Source organism: Solanum tuberosum, unplaced genomic scaffold, assembly GCF_000226075.1.
Source record: "Solanum tuberosum cultivar DM 1-3 516 R44 unplaced genomic scaffold, SolTub_3.0 scf00279, whole genome shotgun sequence".
In the NCBI taxonomy this organism is placed as follows: domain Eukaryota; kingdom Viridiplantae; phylum Streptophyta; class Magnoliopsida; order Solanales; family Solanaceae; genus Solanum; species Solanum tuberosum.
In genome coordinates, this window is record NW_006239204.1 from 510,115 (window position 1) to 523,107 (window position 12,993).

The 12,993-nt window shown below is 34.2% G+C and overlaps 2 protein-coding genes across 2 annotated transcripts; one reads left to right on the forward strand and one right to left on the reverse strand.

Moving 5' to 3' along the window:
• The first annotated feature begins 1,068 nt into the window (after window positions 1–1,068).
• Window positions 1,069–2,853, forward strand: LOC102577497 (expansin-A8). Its single transcript, XM_006358689.2, has 3 exons — window positions 1,069–1,265; window positions 1,790–2,102; window positions 2,204–2,853. The coding sequence occupies exons 1-3, from the start codon at window positions 1,139–1,141 to the stop codon at window positions 2,505–2,507; spliced, it is 744 nt and encodes a 247-aa protein (XP_006358751.1). The 5' UTR covers window positions 1,069–1,138; the 3' UTR covers window positions 2,508–2,853.
• A 992-nt stretch (window positions 2,854–3,845) lies between these two features.
• On the reverse strand, window positions 3,846–10,339 carry LOC102582564 (reticulon-like protein B16). The gene is made up of 6 exons (XM_006358691.2): window positions 10,215–10,339; window positions 9,963–10,131; window positions 9,099–9,279; window positions 8,847–8,988; window positions 8,058–8,127; window positions 3,846–4,311 (listed from the first exon to the last, which is right to left on the reverse strand). The coding sequence occupies exons 2-6, from the start codon at window positions 10,120–10,122 to the stop codon at window positions 4,148–4,150; spliced, it is 717 nt and encodes a 238-aa protein (XP_006358753.1). The 5' UTR covers window positions 10,123–10,131; window positions 10,215–10,339; the 3' UTR covers window positions 3,846–4,147.
• Window positions 10,340–12,993: the final 2,654 nt, after the last annotated feature.

Here is a 12,993-nt window from a genome sequence, read left to right on the forward strand (position 1 = left end):
TCTGCCTCGTGAGAATTCGCCTTACTTGTACTCTTCTCTTTGAGGTTCCTTTTTTTTTTATCAATAAAAATTAGCCTTAGTCACCACGCCTAACATGTCAAATTTATATCTTAGATCCACCTTTTTCTAATAGTAGTTATAATACACTCATTCTTCCAAAACTCATAATATATTTTTGCCTCATTAGGATTAATAAAATAAGACCTAAACCGACTTACTTATACTTTCTTTTTTGAGATTCCCTTTTTATATATTAGGTAAAACTAGCCTTAGCCACCATTAAAAAAAAGGCTTGTTCTATGGTAGTAGAATAGTTAGTTACAATTAAAAAGTTTGTTGAAGCAAGCTTCCAACTTCCTACGTTGTCACCTACTTGAGTGGCGCAACTTTTTAGGGGAAATAAGAGATGAAAACAAATGAATGAATGAAAGGAAAGCGTAGAAATAGGGTTGAGAAATATTGCATGTGCTAAGTAGGGTCAATCAAATCTCAAGTGGAACAATTGCATGTGCGTTTTGGTAGTTGTTTTATTTTATGACTTAAAAAAACAAATGGTTCTAATACTCTTTCTTTCTTTCTTTTGTGGTTTCTCACACGGTGTCTGCATTGGAACTCTAACTAAATTCAAATCATGCACGACATGGTTCATTTGAGGGTGACGCTCCCAACAAGATTTTCTTCATATTCAGGACTCAAATCGAGATCGCTGGTTAAGGGTGAAACAATCCCACCAACTGCACCACAACTCATGTTGGTCTTATTCTCTTTCTTTCTTTTTTGGTTTCTTACTCGGTGTCCAGAGTCTGCATTGGAACGCTGACGATCGCGCACTTCGGGGCTCATTCAGGGGTGGCGCTCCCAACAAGATTATCTCCATATTTAGGGTCGAACCTGAAATCTTCTATAAGTGTGAAGCAGTCTCACTACTGCACCACAACTCAGATTGGTCTAAATACTCTTTCTTTCAAGACGTGAGCACTTTAAACTTGTCACTTTCTAGTAGAATTAATTACCATATCTTATGCCTAAAATTCAGCTTCTATTTTTTTTTTCTGTATAAATAGAACTTTGTCCATAACCCTTAGCTCATATCAATTCCCACTCATCTCTTATCCTCTCCTTAGTTTTAATATACTCAATGGCTTCACTTCCACTTGTTTTCTTCTTTTTAAGCTTTTGCTTCTATTCTACTTTTGCTGATTATGGAGGATGGCAAACTGCTCATGCCACTTTCTATGGAGGGGGTGATGCCTCTGGCACAATGGGTATGTATATCCACTGTACTTTCTTACTTTCCATCTGAGCGCGGCTCAAACACATGAGTGGTCTAAAGCAAAATCCAAATAGAGGCGTTAAATTCTACTATATATATTTTTGTGAAGTTTATTATAGCCAATTATTTAATCTTTCTTGAGATATAGTATTCAAGATTTGTCTAATTTATATTACTTCTTTTACAAATAATACTCGATATTTTTAAAATATATATATTTATAACCTATTATTTTTTTAGAAAATGAGGCCCTCAAATTTGGGGGCTAAGACGATTGTGCCGCTCCTGCTTTCCATATAGTTTTTCACATTAAAATCAAGTTAACTATACATTAATTATTAACAAAATTAACTTGTATACATAGAAAGTGTATAGATTTTGTACATTACAAGTGGACTTTTGACTTGTTTTAACTGGTAACATGTCATATTTTCAAAATTACTAATATGGACGTTGTCAGCATATAAAAGTTAAACTTGTTATAGTATAATAACATATATGGTTGTCCAAATGCAGGGGGGGCTTGTGGATATGGAAATTTGTATAGCCAAGGGTATGGAACTAACACTGCAGCACTAAGTACAGCACTATTCAACAATGGTTTAACTTGTGGTGCTTGTTATGAGCTCACTTGCAACAATGCAGCTCAATGGTGTCTCCAAGGAACTATTACAGTCACTGCAACTAATTTTTGTCCTCCGAACCCGTCTCTGCCTAACAATAATGGTGGTTGGTGCAATCCTCCTCTCCAACATTTTGATTTAGCACAACCTGCTTTCTTGGAAATTGCTAAATACCAAGCTGGTATCGTCCCTGTATCTTTTCGAAGGTAAACTTTAGTAATTATTATAAGTGTACATTATTTAAAAAAAGTAACGAGTTCAGTTGAACATGTACTAATATGTGGATTTTGTTTTGGACATTTTACAGGGTACCCTGTATGAGAAAAGGAGGAATAAGGTTTACAGTAAATGGACACTCTTTTTTCAACTTGGTTTTAGTGACAAATGTTGGAGGTGCTGGTGATATTCAATCAGTTTCAATTAAAGGGTCCAATACTGGATGGCAAGCAATGTCAAGAAATTGGGGCCAAAATTGGCAAAGCAATTCTAATCTAAATGGTCAAAGTCTTTCATTTCAAGTCACTACAAGTGATGGAAGGACACTCATTAGCAACAATGCTGCACCAACTAATTGGCAATTTGGACAAACTTTTGAAGGGGCTCAATTTTAATTAATTAATTTACTATAAGCACAAATTGAGGGGTTTTCAACTTGTAATTTGTATATGGCATGAAAGGGGTGAGTAGGTTTGGGAGAAAACTCCCTCATGGTGGGGAGTTTGGCTCTATTGCTGTGGTGGCTGGTTTGCACCCGCTTAGGCCTATTAGTAATTTTTATTTTTTTTACAATTTTAGGGATATTTGATTAGTGGCCATTTATGGATTTGAAGGTCACTTGAATATCACATAGATTTGTCTATTAGTAGTACCTAATTCATTGTGTAAGCAGAATTAGGGCAACTTCATGTCATCATGTTATCCTTCTTTATAATTGCTTTGGTACATTTTCTTCTTCCATATCTTTCTTTTGTGTTTGCCTTTCATTTGAATAATTTGTTTCTATAGGCAACGCTAGTGAATAAGATCAATAAAACACTTACACTAATCCTTTCAAACTTATAAGTTGGTCAAACTAGCTTGTAAGTATTGTTTGGAGTCTACACGCTTGATAAACACTAAAAGTGCATATCAGTCAAGTGCTTATAAGCCAAAGACATAAATTGGTCACCCAACTTATGGCACCAAATAGCCACTTTTAGGATTGTTGTTTTAAGTCTAAGCCAGCGTTTGTAAATTATTTAATGTATAGACACAGCTTAAAAAGCAGACAAATATTGTTGCTGCTGCTTCTACGCTTCCTCAAACTTTAGAACAGTGTTCCATAAGTTCAATTCTTAGTTCAAAGTTGAAGTAGATTCTACCTTAAGTTTAGTTTTTTGGTTCAAAACATTGTGTCCTTAAGTTCAGTTTTTAAAATTTACTTCAGGATTTTAGCTTTATTGTCCTGAAGTACAGTTTTTCAATTCATGCTTCGGGGACATTCAAACTTCAAGCTTGTGTTCATTTATTGTGATTTCAACTTCTGGCAATTAGAGAAACAGACAGAATAATGAGTATAAGAAAGCAACAGCAGTAGTAGTTCATACTTCAATTTAGTTGAAAAAAATGGGTATAATAAGAAAGCAACAACAGTAGTAGTTCATACTTCAATTTAGTTTTCTTAGGATTTGGATGACTAAACAATACATACATTCATGAATTTGTGTCATTATGAACTCAACAACTTATACTTCCAGATTCTGTGTGTTAAGTTTGAGCTATGTAGTTCATACTTCAATTTAGTACTCGTGTGAGAATAACGTGACAGAACTTATATCATTTGAAATTCATGCTTGGTTGCGATATGAAAATGGACATTGATGTGGATATGAAGAAGAAGAGAAGCAGGCAATAAGCAGGAAGGAGAAACAGGCAATTCATTTTTTGAAGTGCTTGTTAAACTTGTAAAAAAAAAAAAGAGTTATCCATCCGAGATGTTAACATTTCAACAATAACACACACAAAAAATACAAGATGTTTACAAAAATCTGTACTATGTAACACCTGCCACAAGGACAGCGTAGATGGTAAGAGTCGGTGACAATTGCCATTGTTAGCTTAATTTTGAAAATCCAAACTTGAAGTTTGGAAACAGGAAAAATTTCCAGATCATCCTCATTCTATGGAAAAGGAGAATCAGGACCAAAGGAATGCACACCTAAAAGGTTTGTCTCATGCAAATCAACATGCTCCTACTTGGTAAAAGAAGACTCTATAGTTCTTTGTCCTTGGAGATACTCCGGGGCAGCCTGCTAATGCTCTCATCCACTATTTTGTAGTGCCTTGAAAGTTGCCTGTGGATCTTTCCAGCATATCGATCCACGTGGTCTTCAAATTTATTATACAAGGCAGGCACAGTAATGAATATTATCGTTCCTGTGATGAATTATGAAGGCAAAAACACGTCAGAACTGCAAACTGACCGTGGTGTAGAAAAACACAGCTCAAATTATGGAAGATGCAAATTGTTGTTGAACTTTGGGAAATATGATTTGAACCAAACAAATGCAATGAACATAATCTTTGCAGAAATGGGACCGACTAACTAAGAGGATGTTTATTGTGGTGGAACTATATTATCTGCATGGGGTCATCAGACATGCTCACAGTGGATCAACAAATAAGGATGGACATGAAACCAGTAAAAATAGCTGCATAGTGCAATGAAATCATTCGATAAAGAAGTGCATCGCTTTTTAAGCATATACCATTCTATTTGGTCACTCCCACCCAATTTTAGACGATATTCATTGGTTTCACAGGAAGGCCAGTGCATAAAATCTTAATGATTTTATTCATGCAAACTTCAGATTTTCTTGTCAACTACAATATAATCTAAGCCTCAATAGAATAAAGTCAATCAAACAACTGTGCTTCAATCCCAGACTAATCAGGGTCAACTATATAAATCTTTTATATCCATTTCACTCTATTCAAAACTGTTTATTTTAATACTAGAGATTAATTAATCTTTTAAGACAAATCAAAATTATCTCTACATGAAGATATTTGAACCAAGGAGCATGCAATATCTTCATTTAGAGATATGCTTGGTACTAATAACAATAACCAAAAGTGTGGCCAAACAATCAATGAAACTGGAATAGACTACACCTAACCAAGGTCTAAATCCTACCAGAGGCTAGTAAGTAAATTCTTTTTTTTTTCTTCGGAAACTGGTAACTTTGGCTAGTAAGTGAATTCTTTCATATCTAAACTTGGGTGGAAGGTGTTACTGTTACCCAATATTCATGCTAATGGAAATAGTAGATATCCGGTGGATTAGTCGAGATGCGAGCAACTAGCATGGATACCACCGATTTCAAAAAAAATAAAAAAATGAAATAAATAAGCATCCACTCTCATATAACATTGTTGGTTTCACAATAGTCATAAGATCTACATTTCACTTCATTAGGTATCTTCAATCACATATCATTTTTTTTGAGGAACAAGTAACTATTTTCAATCACATATCATTATGTACCACCCCTCCATTTTCAACCATCTTATTTTACTGCTATATAGCATCTTCATTTTCTTTGTTCTTTTTTTTTTCTGACAAAGTAAAGATTTTATCAATGTGATGAGGAAAATCACCGGTTTACAAGGGTTGATACAGAAAGTAAAAACACTTGCACAAAATAGGATTCTATAAAGGGAAAAGGGTCAAAAATACCCCTCAACTTTGGTTTATTGTTTGACTTTACCCTCGCTGTTAAAATGAAGTTAAATTTACCCCTCCCGTTACTAATTTCACCAAAATTACCCCTCATTAAATGGAAATCCCCAAAAATTGACCCAAATTACCCGAATTTAAAAAAAAAAAAACCAGTTCCCTATTTTTAACCCAATGCCCCAACCTGCCCCGACCCCTCTAGAGGATAACCCGGTTGGGATCTTCAAAGACTTCTCTGCAGATACTTTAGACACAATTTTTTGTTTTCTAGAATTAACAGCACCGACTTTTCTGACTCCCGCATCTACACCTCCTAAGATCTTAGATGAAGATTTTACCATTTTGAGCTTTCTCTGCTCAGGAAGAGAATGCTTTGCCAAAACAGATTTTCATTTTCTTCTCTGTCTCTGGCATCTTGTAACTTGAGGAATCCAATTTCAGAGAGTGAACACTCTTTGGTGGCAGCGGTGCCTTTTTCTTCATCATTTCTGAGGGTTCAAGAGAGTAAACCTTAGAAGGTCTTTGATCGACCACATTCAACTTCTTTCCCTGTCCTAGCATACTCCCTGGAGGAGCGGACGGTTTTTGATTGACCACAGTCACTTTCTTTCCCTCTCCGTGCGCACTCCCTGGAGGAGTAGAAAGCTTTTGCTCAACTGCAGTCACCTTTCCTCCCTCTCCTAGCATACTCTCCAGAGAAGCTGAAGAATAGGGAAGCGGGTTATCCTCTAGAGGGGTCGGGGCAGGTCGGGGCATTGGGTTAAAAATAGGGAATAAGGTTTTAAAAAAAAGTTTGGGTAATTTGGGTCAATTTTGGGGATTCTGTTTAATGAGGGGTAATTTTGGTGAAATTAGTAACGGAAGGGGTAAATTTAACTTCATTTTAACGGCGAGGGTAAAGTCAAACAATAAACCAAAGTTGAGGAGTATTTTGACCCTTTTCCCTTCTATAAAGTATAAAAGACTACCAAATCATCTAAACTGACTGGGACCTCATGGCACTCACAAAAATTGACTAGAAACAAAAGACATGCTCTCATTTGTACCAAAGTGTTCTCAACTCATTCAAAAGCTCTCTTATTTCTCTCTCCTTCTATAAGCCACAAAAAGGCCAGCTACATCTCAATGTCTTTGCCTTCTTTTCCCATCGGCTCGATACCTAATTGAACAACACATCCACAACTACAGGTAGCATTGACAACAATATTCTGAAATTTTTCAGCATAGTCTATCATAACTAGTCTACGGTCGGACAGTTTAACTGTAAATGATCAAGATATTCTCCTTAGTCTTTGCATATGTAGCACAAAGTTCACATACGTAATCCTCTTCTTCTTCAAGTTTTCCGCTAAGAGAATCTCCCTTCTTACTGCTAGTGAAGTGAGAGAGCATACTTTCCTACGAGCTCTAGGAATCCAAACCGATAAGCATAAAAATATTGTATCCTCTCAATTCAATAAAGTTTTGTAGAAGGGTTTTACCAAGAAAATTCCAATCCCTTCCCCTTCCATAGCCAATCATCCGGGTCCATCAATCACTTATTCCACTTAGAGTAGGACCATTGAATTTATGTTAGTTCTTCAAGCATGTCATTCTTAGAAGAGATTGAGCCTAAATATCTTAATTGACTACTTTTAGGCACCAATCTTCTTATGGAAGCTAAATTTACTACATATACTTTGTCTTATTTTTACTTATCATTAAAATCATTACCCTCTGTAGTAATGCTCGTTATGCTTTCAACTTTTGGTTGACTCCTTGACTAATTGCGTCAATTAATACAATGTCATCCCCAAATAGCATGCACCTTAAATCTTCATTCTTCGTACTATTGAGTATTGATTATCTCATTCATAACTAAATACAAGCTCAACAAAACTCCCAACGTAGGCTCATGTGTATAAGAGACTTTTAAATCTCCTCCAAGGCTCCAACTGTTCTCAAACATGTAACCCCTCCTTCTTACATATCCGTTACCGCGTTACAGTATTCATACTTATTATGTGTATACTTTCTTTTTCTTTTTACATGTTGCTTTTGATATGTACATTGTTTTGTCTCAAAGACCCAGCACAGAACATTCTTACTTCATCATATATTTTCTCTATGTAAACGAATATGAAACCATTCTGCTGTTTACAATAAATTTCTGTAAATCTTGTTAGCAAAATAGAGTCTCCATAGTAAATCTACCAGATGTTTGTACTTTATTGCTCTTTTCCATTGTATGATTCATAAGTTTAATACTATAGTAATCTATTCAAATCTGTTTCTCTTGTTTGTCCTTACTAAATTGGAACAAGGGTGCTCAGTCAAACAAGGGACCAAGGAAACTCAGTAAAGTACAACAAGAAATAAATAGGGAAGGATAAATTCATTGAACACATATATCTATAAAGATTCATCAAGTTACATCATATAATGTAATGAAATAGGCACATACCAATATATGCAAGTGTGAAGAAAGATATTACGCTTCCTATGACAGATAGAAGCCACAGAACAATAACTACCTGCAAACATGTCAAAAATTGGCCAGCTCAGTTCTATGCAAATGACAATTAGTCAAAACTATAACCAACACTTGTATCCTAAGAATAAAGTAGGACGCAATATTCAAGATATGATAACTACAACCCATAAGTTAAGCATCAGCTACCATGGGTAGCTCTATGGAAGTAGATTACTGTAACATCATCAATTGCTAGTCAAGCTGGATAATTTATTGCACGTAAGCCAGAAAGGAGATGAAGCCAGTTGTGGGCCTAAAGGCACAAATTACGCTCCACAAATTCCCCAGTCTCCAGGTAATACTTACTACTCACTATGAAATAAATCAAACTACAAACATCGAGATTCATAAGCACCTTATAATTGTTGAATGAAAACAATACATTACTGGTCATCTACAACCGATGTCACAGAGTTACTAGATATTCTCCACTCTGTTATCTTGAAAGTTAAAACATTACATAACAACAATGACTTTTTCCCTTTCTCAACATGATTCCAGGTCAATTCTAATTTTCTCTCTTCAGTTTATGCACTTGGGAAAAACACTTAAATACCTAATTCGAGATCATTGTTTAAGTTTTTTCAGAGCTCATGATTTAGTTTAATTTATTGTAGTCGGATGCACAATGTCCAGCATTAATCACACCCCTATGTTTTTGGCCCTTTTTTTGTTGTTTTTGGATAAGGAATCACATCCTCACGCTTAACGAGCACTAACCTTGAAGAAGAGTTTGAAATCTTTGCCAAGAGTGATATCATGAGCCATGAGAAGCATATAATTAATTTTGACCCGAAATGATGCTGCAGCATTATTAACCATTTCTTCTGACAAGACTAACTCTGGTAATGCTGGGAGTTGTCTGTCGAAGATAGAAAAAAGAAATATCAGTTGAACTTCTCCATAGGAGAACGAAACACAGAAGGAGACAAATATCTGAGCAAATTAGTGAAATGAGTATGGGAACAATACTTCTTCCTGAAGGCTGCATAGTTCGCACGGAGAAAGAGCAGAACTATCAGAATCAGTAAAACATCAGAAGAAACTGACAAGAAAGGTAACTCTGAATACTCAAAGATGATCCATGCGACTGTAGCAGCAACAATGATGCCAAAAGAGACACGCCTCCGCCTCCACAATATAACGTCAGCAGCTTATACCAAGTGAAATAACAAGTCAGTCACAAAAAAGTCATCAAGCAACAAGAACAAATTTGCAAAAGACACAACTTAAGGAAAATGTAAACCATTTAGCAATTGCATTGAGAAAGCTACTGCACTCAAAGAGGAAGTAGAGGAGGTAATGAAGCTAACATATGTGGAGATTGTCAAGAAATATAACTAAGCCTTCATTAGAGAGCCATCTTTGATTCATATAATGATTGAGCTCTGCTACCAAAATCTATTTTAGAACACATCCCTCATACAAGGCAAGAGAGAAATACGCATAAAAAAGTGATTCAACCAGTAATAACATGAGTTGTTAAGCTCTATACCGCCATGAATAAAATCAGAAAGTTCAACCATAAAGCGGCAGGGCCACAGTTCCAGGCATTTCCAGCATGAGCACAAAAGAGAATCATATACAGGCATAGTTTTTCACTTTACACGCTTCCTAGTCTTAGTCCTTGGATCAATACATTATAATTGCTATCCTAACATAAAATCACAAACTTAAGACTCAGAATTCATATTTAATCGAGGTTATATGGTCATATTTTCAGACAAAATATCAGCTTCATTTCTATGAAACTTGGCGTAACAGTTAAACCGGAGAGCGGAGTTCTGCCAGCTGATCTCTATGAGATGAAATAAGGAAAAAAATAGAGGAATTTACCTTTTCCGCCGCCCATCATCTGGTGGAAAGAGGTTTCCCGGCCGAACAACTTGTAAGCAGAGCTAGCCGCCGCCGATGTTGACGGAACACCAGAAGCACCGTTATTACTTCTCCCATCTCCGTTCCCTTCTATGTTGCAAAGATCGTCGGAATGCCCCATTGAATTTCACTATAAAGTATCAAAATTCACATCACAAAACCCCAAATTTGAAGTTTTGAAGAAGGAAGATAGAGAAATTCGCATACTTATACCTATAGCTAAACAAAATCTGATTCCTTAGTAGGGTATGTTGAAGTCCTTAATCATGATGGAAGGAAGCTAAATTTGGTACTAAAAATTTCAACCAACCAATCGATGATTACAATGAGAATGAGAACATTTTTTTTTCCGTGTGGGGGTAATTATGACGTGGATGCGGCTGCTTTAGTTCAGCAATATCTTCACGCGCCACTAGTGCTTGTCCTTCACGCTCCGCCATTTTTCAATTGTTTCCACTCAAATGTGTTTGGCAGGTCAGAAAACACTTTTCAGTTTTTTGTCTTTCTTTAACCGATTTCACGTGATGCTTTTCATCTCTCACTAACAACAGATTTAAAATAATTATTATAAATAGATAAAAAGAAATTACCTACTGTAACATTTTTATTTACTTTGAGTTGAAATTTAAATTTGAAACATCATGATTTTCAACTTATTTCATTTATTAGCCATTACATCATATCCTTAAATGATCAATTTTTCTACATTTGTCTAGTTAAATTTTTTTACAATAAAATATTTTTTTTTAAATAAGAAAATTGACGTGACTTATAAAATTAAAGAAAATAAATTTGACAAGTGGCATTCCTTGTTCTGATTATTTTTGTTATTCTCAGACTCCCGTTCCCCCACCCCCACCCCCCACTTTATCCGTCACTCCTTGAGACAAATAATATTTTTAAAAATAATATCTTTTTTACTTATATTATAAAAAAAAAATTACTTTTTTCAGGAGAATGGTTCCCGTAAACATCAATCAAACACACCAGGGTCCTTTTCTTTTTCAGCTATTCCGCGTTTATAATTGGAAAAAAAAAACGCATCCCACGTTCATCAGCGCTGGATATGCGATAAAATAACACAGCTGCTCCATTAAGTTTATGGCTTGACTTGATTTAGTCCTTTTTATTAACAATTAAACATAAAGAGTCCTTTTAGTTTGTAATTTAGGGTCATTGGTCTCATAGTTATCGGTGTCTCAACCAGTGTTTTCAAAGTCTTCGGGCAAATCTCAGGGCTAGAGACGTATCAAAAATATTTTGGAGTGTGATCTATAAGGCGTATACCTTAGAATTTGTGTGTCCACTTTAGAATTTATTTTAATATATAAGTCATGAACGTAAAAGAGTAAGTTCTGAACGTTATTTTTAATTTTTATTATTTTAAAATATTTTTTTAATAAATTATATTTATTTTATTATAGCGTAATGATATTTAGAATTGTGTTTTCATGTTATAGTGATTTTTTAAAGTATGTATAAATAGAGAAAGCAATAATCATAAAAATTGACATTATAATAAATAGGGAAATATATCCGAACTTTGATCGAAATTGCTTAACAATTCCAAATTTTGTGCAGAACCTATTACCCCCTGCACTATTTAATAGTGTATTTTAAAGATATATAGGTGACCACGTGGACATCATAAATATTGTATCATTATAAATAGTAACTTGTCCAGCTAAACACTTATGTATCTTTGAAATACATTATTAAATAATGCAGGGGTAATAGATCTTGCACAAAGTTTGGGATTGTTACAATAATTTCGATCAAAGTTTGGATATATTTCAAACTTTTTTTCCTAATAAATACTTGTTCAAATAATCATGATATTGATATAATAGATAGTCCATAACACTATGTTTTTAGGCAATTCTCTCCATTTTTTGTCATCGCTCTTACACTTTCTATCATACTTCTTTTTTTGAAATATATAATTAATAATCAGTGTAAATATTAGTTGAGGATGGGAAGGACTAGTAAATGTGGAGATCAATGATAAAATTAATGATGATTTCATATTAAAGATTATCTTAGCTATTATTATTTTTGTGTTGTTACCTCTATCAAATCTAATAATTGTAGTAATATTTTTGTCTATACTATTACTGATTCATTTGTTTATTACTCTTACTTAGTAATAAAATTATAAAATTGAAGATACATGAGATATACTTTTCATAAAATTCGTGAGACTTATGCTTTATCTCATACTATGTAAAACGTCTCGCTTCACACACCCACCTTTTAAAACATCTATTTCAACCACATCAGAAAGAGAAAGGTAACAAAAATTAAGATTACATTGATCACAAAATATCCCCAAGTTTACCATTTAAGGACCAAATTCGTAAATCATAAGCATTGGTTTATTGTTTATGTTTTTAACAACCTGGATTAGAAGTAGAAGTATGCTCTCGAAAGAAGTTTTGTCCATTTCTTCTTAAAATAATACTATTAATTGTTTGACAGTTATATATTCCAAGTTTTTACAGATGAATTTTCTCGAAACTATTTTTTTACCTTAGTGAAATGCCAAATTCACATTTTTTTTGGTTAAAAAGGTTACAAATCCAGATATAATAAAAAGAAAATCATATATAATAACAAATAAAGATCAATTAAATGACAAGTCAAATATAATTGCTGTCTCTAACTTTTATCATTTGGACGGCATGATTCAATTGAGTCAAAATTAGGTATGTCGTAGTATAAGACAAGAGTGAAACCCTATTATTTATGGTGCCTCTTTGTCATATAAAGTCTCAATGAATAAAGTAAATTGAAAGAACAAACTTTACAGAAACCATATTTTATATTTTATTATTTCATATTTCATATATTATTTTACGTATTATTTTATAGAATTAGAAATGAAGGTAATAACCATATTTTTGCACGAATAGAAAGAATAAAATTTAGGGATAAGGGTCTAAAAAATACCTCAACTTTGGTCGGATTTGCTGTTGCGATACTAAACTTTCAT

Excerpts from the sequence above, each read along its gene's own strand:
- LOC102582564 (XM_006358691.2), bottom strand. The coding sequence starts at position 10,122 with ATGGGGCATTCCGACGATCTTTGCAACATAGAAGGGAACGGAGATGGG. Across the intron at positions 9,280-9,962 it reads GATGATGGGCGGCGGAAAAG|CTGCTGACGTTATATTGTGG; the intron begins GTAAATTCCTCT and ends ACTTGGTATAAG. Across the intron at positions 8,128-8,846 it reads ATTTCAAACTCTTCTTCAAG|GTAGTTATTGTTCTGTGGCT; the intron begins GTTAGTGCTCGT and ends ACATGTTTGCAG.
- LOC102577497 (XM_006358689.2), top strand. The coding sequence starts at position 1,139 with ATGGCTTCACTTCCACTTGTTTTCTTCTTTTTAAGCTTTTGCTTCTAT. Across the intron at positions 1,266-1,789 it reads TGATGCCTCTGGCACAATGG|GGGGGGCTTGTGGATATGGA; the intron begins GTATGTATATCC and ends GTCCAAATGCAG. Across the intron at positions 2,103-2,203 it reads GTCCCTGTATCTTTTCGAAG|GGTACCCTGTATGAGAAAAG; the intron begins GTAAACTTTAGT and ends GACATTTTACAG.